At 33.6% G+C, this 8,700-nt stretch overlaps 1 protein-coding gene across 1 annotated transcript; it reads left to right on the top strand.

Moving 5' to 3' along the window:
* The first annotated feature begins 1,643 nt into the window (after positions 1 to 1,643).
* On the top strand, positions 1,644 to 4,461 carry LOC112008681 (probable pectinesterase/pectinesterase inhibitor 51). Its single transcript, XM_024041015.2, has 2 exons — positions 1,644 to 2,677; positions 3,651 to 4,461. The coding sequence occupies exons 1-2, from the start codon at positions 1,726 to 1,728 to the stop codon at positions 4,334 to 4,336; spliced, it is 1,638 nt and encodes a 545-aa protein (XP_023896783.2). The 5' UTR covers positions 1,644 to 1,725; the 3' UTR covers positions 4,337 to 4,461.
* The last annotated feature ends 4,239 nt before the right edge of the window (positions 4,462 to 8,700 follow it).

Here is an 8,700-nt window from a genome sequence, read left to right as displayed (position 1 = left end):
AAAAAAAAAAAAAAAAAAAAAAAAAACACACACACACACACACCTCTATAGGTACAAATAAAATTTTTAATTTCAAATGCACCGAATAAAATATATTCAACTATTAAATAGTAAGGTTTTTCAAGAAAGTTGAGAATTTTGTATCTCAAGTAGTTGACATCTCCCGTTATTTTCAATGGAAACATCCATATTTCAAATCTCCGCAACCCCTAACTATGATTTATAAAAAATAAAAAAATAAAAAGTTTCTCAAATAATTTATTTTTAATCGTAGGAAGGTAAGATATGATTTTAAAAATAAAAAGGTTACCATAAAAAAACGAAAAGGAATATATATTGGACCAAAAATGTTTAATTATATTGGGTTAAAGTTTAGAAAATATACCATAAATTCTAAGATAGGATATCTACCTTTTATTTATTTTTTATTTTTTTAAGTTACCAATTGCAAAATTTGGGAATATAATGATAATAATAATTTAAGTAGCATTATATTGATATTATTTGGGAATCTTTTTTGTTAAAATTGTGTATTGAAAACCGAAATTTTTAGAGTTAAAATAGTCTCATCTTGAGATGTAAAACAGTAACATGTTTGCGTTGAAATTGTGTTTTAAAAACATAATTTAAAGAAAAATATTAGATCTTAAATAGCTTCATAATCATGCTAATTAATATATTTTGAAGCTAGAATGCAACAGCACCCTTTTAGAATTTCAATTATTTTTTATAACTTCTTAAGATCTCCAAAGCCACTAAATTGACCCTAAGACTAAATTTTGTTAACTTCAATGGACAAAATTATGTGACCATCACATGACCACTTTAAAAAGACTTATCGATTGATTTACGTTATGTGATGGTCACATGATTTGTCTGTCCGTAAATGCTAATGGCCTAGAAGTAAGTACTAGAGGTAAATTTGACAGATATGAAAACTCCATGATTTAAAAAGAAGAATTAAAACTTCAAGGAGTGTTTTTGCAACTGACCCAAAACTTAGAATTTTTTTTTTTTGCAATTATGCTATTATTTTATTTAAGAAATTTATATTTTCAAATTAATTGATTATCTTGATTTCTAGTTGGAACAAATTTGACTTCAAATACATTTCAAACTATTTTACTTTAACGGTTTAACCTATTACGTAGCAATAAAATAGACTATTCATGTGTAATTTTAGTCAAATAATTTTTCTAACATAAAAGATGGATACAAACAATACTAGACGCTAGCTAAAAGTAAAGTTTTAAAAAATTGAACATAATAAATATGGCTAAAGTGAAGTTTTAAGAAAGTTAGAGAGACTATGATTTGTTGGAAAATATAATTTAATAATTGTAATGAATTAGAAAAGATAATTTCAAACTTCTTCAAATAGATATTTGGAGTCAAAAACATTATCTTCACCTCTATAATATTTTAAGAGGTTTCAATAGTTGTTTAGGAAGTTTCTATAGAGTCTGTCCGTCCTTCCTTCTAATCTCTGTCCTAAAACTCCAAATAGTCTCCTTTTCCTTCTGCGCCTATAACGTGTAGAAGAGAATTATTCAACTGTTAAATCCTTACCATATATCTATATACCGCAAATCCTTATCGATCCAGCATCACCCATACGATCTATATATACACACTACAAACATTCACCATGACAATCATTCTTCACAGAAAACCCATATTCACTTTCTTATATATCATCAACCTTAATTAATTACTACTTCTCATATGACCATGACCATGACCATGACCACTAGTCTCTTCTTCTTCATTTCCCTCCTCTCTCTCTCCTCCGCCTCTAACCACCCCCATGACCATTCTTCCCCCAACACCACACCCACCACTACTTCGATCGAACAAGTCTGTAAAGCCACTCGCTTCCCTGACCAATGCGTGAGCTCCTTATCCCAATCCAAACTCCCTCCAAACCCAACTCCTCTCCAGGTCGTCCACGCATCACTCTCTGTCTCCTCTGATAATCTCCTTAAAGCTCATTCAATGGTGGAGTCCATCCGAGCCTCCTCCGCAGGTAATAAAAACCGCACACACGCCGCGGACAACTGTATCGAATTTCTCCGAAGTTCACAGTACCGGATCTCTATCACCGCCAAGGACGCTCTCCCAAATGGCAACCTAAAAAACGCTAGGGCTTGGATGAGCGCTTCTCTTCTTAACCAATACGACTGCTGGTCAGCTCTCAAGTACGCAAACGACACGAAATTGACGAACGAGACAATGTCGTTTTTGAACTCGTTAACAAACTTGACAAGCAACGCGCTGAGCCTGTTGTTTTCGTACGATAATTTCGGAAACAACACCGCTTCGTGGGTTCCAGCAAAGACCGAGCGTGATGGGTTTTGGGAGGCGGTGAAGAAGTCCGGTGGCGGTGGTGGGTTTAAAGGTGGGGTTCCGACGGACTTGAAGGCGGACGTGACGGTGAGTAAGGACGGAAGTGGGACTCATCAGACGGTGCAGGAGGCGGTGAACGCAGCGCCGGAGAACGGTGGTGGGAAGAGGTTTGTGATAAGAATAAAGGCAGGGGTGTATGAAGAGACGGTCAGAATTTCGTTGGAGAAGAAGAATGTCGTGTTTTTGGGAGATGGGATTGGTAAAACGATCATTACCGGCTCTTCCAATGTGGGTCTTCTTGGGATGACTACCTACAATACGGCTACAGTTGGTAAGTTTTGTTTTTCTGTGCATTAATTTTCCTGTTTAATTTGGTTTTTCTAGTCTGTTGTCCTTATTTTGATGATACTACTACATCTACATGCAAATGAATTTTGCTTTTGTTTTTAAAGTTAATTTAAAATTAATGTTATTGTATGAAGGAATTATAGTGTGCCTACTCCTAAATCCACTGTGAATTGTCTGTCTCCCTCTAAATTTTACCCTTTTTTTTCTTCTTCTTTTGCTAAATTACAAATTAATCCTTTTAACTTTGATTTGTTATTAATTCAGTCATTCAAACCTTTTTTTTTTTTTTTCCTTTCATTTCAATCCTTTCACTTAACTTGTTTTTAATTTAGTCATTCCGTTTAGTTGTGTCCAATCTTGCAATTAGTTTTTAGTATGTTTCATTTTCTAAAACGGCATGGTTTGAGACAGAAGTTGTTGAAATAATTCTACTAAAACAAATGGAAGTCTTTTAAATGGCTGAAACGAAATAGATGAAACCTAAATAATTGAAATGAAAACATGTCAAAACTTCAAGTTGTAATTTGTAAGTTACAGCCTTATGTTTTTGTTTTAATGAATATATTATTGAGTTTTTAGCCGTTGTCTTTCTAACCATTGATTTTAACTGAATAAATGAAAAACCCGATGTTATATAATGTTTTCAGTGACATTTACAAACACAAATCCATCCATTCATGTGAAGCTTATTACGAAACCAAAGTGCTTGTGAAATGATTTTTTTTTTTTTTTTTTTTTTGATCGGTAAAATAAAGGAGTAAATTTGTGAAATGATTATAGTTAAATGGTTACTTGCAAGACACTAGTGAGAGCTAAAAATGCAAATAATATCCTTCTTTGAAGGGGAAGAATTAATTGAGTCCAAAAAATGGAAATGTGAGGAAGCAGTTATATTGAGTTTGCATTGTTAATCACTACTTCTTGTTCTAATGCTTTAATCATCCATTCCTGGGCAGCTGTTCTTGGTGATGGATTCATGGCTAGTGGTCTCACAATCCAGAACACAGCCGGTGCTGGTGCCGCCCAAGCCGTAGCCTTCAGATCAGGCAGTGATTTATCTGTCATCGAAAACTGTGAATTCCTAGGCAATCAAGATACTCTCTATGCTCACTCACTCCGCCAATTCTACAAATCATGCCGCATTCAAGGCAATGTGGATTTTATTTTTGGAAACTCGGCGTCTTTTTTCCAAGACTGCCAGATCTTAGTTACTTCTCGGCAAAATAAATCACTAACAAACGAGACTAATGCCGTCACCGCACATGGCAGAACAGATCCTGGCCAGTCAACAGGTTTTGTTTTTCAAAATTGTTTGATTAATGGCACCGAGGAATATTTGAAATTGTACCATAGCAATCCCAAAGCACACAATAATTTCTTGGGGAGGCCCTGGAAGGAGTACTCCAGGACAGTTTTCATACAGTGCAACTTAGGAGCTCTTATTTCACCACAAGGCTGGCTGCCATGGAGTGCCGATTTTGCGTTGAAAACGCTTTATTATGGGGAATCTGGGAATTCCGGACCAGCTTCAACTACGTCCCAAAGGGTAACTTGGAGTAGTCAGATCCCTGCACAACACATTGACACATATTCAGTTGAGAATTTCATTCAAGGAGATCAGTGGATTCCACCATCCAAATAAGAGAGAGTTTTGAGATTGTTTTATTGGGTATAGCTTACCTCCAGTATTTTTTAAACTGGAATATTCTTTTATTTTATTGAAAAACTGTCACATTACCCATTAACTAAATAAAATATGGTGATTAAGACTTATTACCGCTTGTCATTATATTATTATTATTATTATTATTTTAGAAGAACTTGTCATTATATATATATATATATTTTTTTTTTTTTTTTGAGAAAAAGGTAAGATCATATAAAAGAGAAAATTAAGAAACATCGTTTTGGAGTACACACTCCAAAACAGAGGGTAGTTCTTCTACCCAAATATTAAAATCTGCAGATGAAACTGCTCTTCTAGCAAGGGCGTGAGCTAACTTATTCCCTCCTCGGCACACATGGATAAACTTGCAAGCTTGAAACTGATCCAGTTAAAAAAATACTTGAGATAAGCTAAACTCTTATTTAAACATTAAACCTTATATTATAATTTTCCATTAACTGCATTAAATGTCATGTGATAAATTGGTTTCAATGAAATTTATTTAAAATTTTGAAGTTTAAGGAAACTTAACAAAACGCTAAGGGTTTAATACATTATATGAAATTCGAATAAGTTTTAAATGAAATGTTTTTAGAAACTTTGGAGTTTGGATAGGAAAGAATCAATTTGAGTATACTTTAAATATAAAAAAGCTATTGAATTTTTGTTAATATTATTGTGGTCGCCTAGGCCACAATGATACAATATGCGATGAATGGCTAATATTTAATGAGAAGAGTAGGAAGGCCAACTTCATGGTGCGTGGTTGAGGGCTTTGCCTATGGTATCCAAGTTAAAAATCTTTGTATGATACTCACATTTGGAGCTCATAAAAGAATGAAATGGAATAAAATGCATTTAAGTAATAGAAAGAAAATGGAAAAGGGGATGAGAAGAAATTAAGTAACCTTAATTGATTTTTTTTTTTTTTAAGATTTTCAACTTATGGAGGTCGCTCATGATGATTGCTCTTTTTCATCAGACCAAGACATCAATTGGTTTTTAGTGTGAGCGAAAATCAAATTCCAGATATCTTATTCAAAAACAAAATACTTTACCAGTTGAACTAACTAGAACCTATAGAATATTTGAAAGTTTTAAAATAAAGAAATGGAAAATAATAGAAGGTTTTCTTTTTTTTTTGAGAAGGGAAAATAATAGAAGGTTAGTACCCATATTTGAGAGTAATATAAAAGGAAAGGATTTAAATTATTTAATCATAATATTACTGTTAAACCCTTGTTTTAATATAAATATATATATATATGTATGTATGTATATGGACATTTTACATTTTAGAAGTATTAGTGTAAATTTTATCAAACCTCATTCCATTCTCTCCAATTCCTCCCAATTTTGGGAAGAATGAAAATTTGAGGTTTGAACGAATAGAGAGGAATAAATGTAAAGATTGAACTTTCCAAACTAAACATAGGCATGTCTACACAAAGATTAACATATGACATGTAAAACATAAATAAATAAAGGAAAACAGCAAAAATCAATGCCAAGATTAAAGCTTTAACAAGGAAGCGTGAATTAGACCATTAAAACCCTTTATGCAAATTAGTACCAAAAATGCATTTTTGTCTGTTTTCCTTAACTTTGGCCTATTTCTTTGTGAGTAATTCTACGGTACCCCCCCCCCCTCCCCAAAAAAAAGGGGGAGGGGGTACGGTACCCACTAGTAGGTAACCTGCTACACCAGGTTACTTTTTACTCACATTTGACGGTTCTATCCTCACATTGTGCAGTTCCAATATCACACGTAACAGTTCTTTTCTCACATTTGGTTGTTCTCTTACTTATTTCTCACATTTGACGGTTTCATTCTCACATTGTGCGGTTCCAATATCACATGTAATAGTTCTTTTCTCACATTTGATGGTTCTCTTACTTTTTTTTCTCACATCTGAAGGATCTATCCTCACATTGTGCGGTTCCAACATCACATATGACAGTTCTTTTCTCACATTGGGTGGTTCTCTTACTTTTTTTCTCACACTTGACGGTTCCATCCTCACATTGTGCAGTTCTAACATCACATGTGACAGTTTTTTTCTCACATTTGATGGATCCCTTACTTTTTTTTCACATTTGACGGTTTCATTCTCACATTGTGCGTTTCAATATCACATGTGGCAGTTCTTTTCTCACATTTGGTGGTTCTCTTACTTTTTTTTCTCATATTTGACTGGTTCCATCCTCACATTGTGTGCGTTCCAACATCACATATGACAGTTCTTTTTCACATTGGGTGGTTCCCTTACCTTTTTCTCACACTTGACGTTTCATTCTCATATTGTGCGGTTCCAACATCACATATGACAGTTCTTTTGTCACATTGGGTGATTCCCTTACTTTTTTCTCACACTTGACAGTTTCATCCTCACATTGTGCGGTTCTAACATCACATATGACAGTTTTTTCTCAATTATGTGGTTCTCTTACTTTTTTCTCACACTTGACGGTTCCATTCTCAAATTGTGTAGTTTCAAATCACATGTACAGTTCTTCTTCACATTTGAGGAATCCCTTACTTTTTTCTCAATTTGACGGTTTCATCTCACATTGTGCAGTTTCACATCACATGTGACAGTTCTTTTCTCACATTTAGTGTTCCCTACTTTTTTTTTCTCACATTTACAGTTTCATCCTCACATTGTGCTTCCAACATCACATATGACAGTTCTTTTGTCACATTTGGTGTTCCTTATCTTTTTCTCACACTTGACAGTTCCATTCTCACATTTGCGTTCCAAATCACATATGACAGTTCTTTTGTCACATTAGGTGGTTCCTTATTTTTTTTCCTCACACTGACGGTTCCATCCTCAATTATGCATTAGGGATGTCAAATGGGTGTTTGGGGTGGACATAATTTGGTTGGGTATATAAAACCCATTTCCCATTAAAACCATTTAACTAATTGCTTCTAACCCAACCCAACCCAACCCAATTATTATGGTAAACCCCAACCCACCCAATTACCCAATTATCAAAATTACAAAATGCCCCTAAAGTGTAAAAAACCAAAGTACTCTAAAATCTTAAAAAATGACCAAAATACCCCAAAACCTCAAAAATTACCAAAATAACCACGAAACCTAACAAAATAACCAAAATACCCCCAAACCCAAAAAATGACCAAAATACCCCAAACCTAAAAATTACCAAAATACCTCCAAAACCAAAAAATGACCAAAATACCCTTGAAACCCAAAAATGACCAAAATAACATACCAAAAACCCAAAAAATGACCAAAATACTCTCTAAAACCTAAAAATTACCAAAATAATCTCGAAACCTAAAAATGACCAAAATACCCCTAAACCTCAAAAAATGACCAAAATACAACATGAAACCTAAAAAATTACCAAAATAACTACCAAAAAACCTAAAAAATAAAATACCAAAAATAACCTAACCTAAAATGCCAAAATCAAAAAAAACCAAAATAACCAAACCAAAATACCTAAAACCTAAAAATGACCAAAATACAAAACCTCGAAACCTAAAAAATGACCAAAATACCCCTGGACCTAAATACGACCAAAATAACCCCTAAACCTTAAAATGAAACCTTAAAATGACCAAAATACCCGAAACCTATAAAATGACAAAAAAGCCCCTTAAACCTGTAAGTCGATAAAAATACACCCTAAACATAAAAATTTCCAAAATCCCCCGTAAAACATAAAAAATGACCAAAATACTCCCTAAACATGAAAATTGACCAAAATACCCCATAAACCTAAAAAATGACTAAGATACCCCAAACCCCTATTTTGGTAATTTTAAAGGCTTTAGGTGTATTTTGTTCATCTTACGGGATTAGTTGTATGTTGGTCATTTGTATTGAGTATTGTCATAGTTTAGAGGTATTTTGAGTTGGGTATTTTTGTAATTTTAGAGGTTTCACGTTGTTTGTGGCTAATTTAGAGGTTTTGGGTTTATTTGGGTCATTTCAAAGGTTTAGGGGTGTTTTCATCACTTTAGAGGTTTGAGGGTATTTTGGTCATTTTTTAGGTTTAGGAGTATTTTGGTCACTTTTAGGTTTAAGGGTATTTTGGTCATTTTATAGTTTTAGGGGGTATTTTGGTCATTTTTAGGTTTCGGGATTATTTTTGTCAATTTTTAGACTTTGGGTGATTTTGGTCATTTTAGGTTCCAGGGTTATTTTGGTCATTTTTAGGTTTCTAGGTTATTTTGATCAATTTTTAGCTTCGAGGTTATTTTGGCCATTTTATAGTTTGGGGGTATTTTGGTCATTTTTAGGTTTTGGGGTGTTTTGGTCATTTTTTATAGTTTCAGGGTTATTTTGGTTATTTTTTAGGCT

Source organism: Quercus suber, unplaced genomic scaffold (assembly GCF_002906115.3).
Source record: "Quercus suber isolate HL8 unplaced genomic scaffold, Cork oak 2.0 scaffold_598, whole genome shotgun sequence".
Lineage (NCBI taxonomy): Eukaryota > Viridiplantae > Streptophyta > Magnoliopsida > Fagales > Fagaceae > Quercus > Quercus suber.
This window is presented reverse-complemented; position numbering and strand designations above follow the sequence as displayed.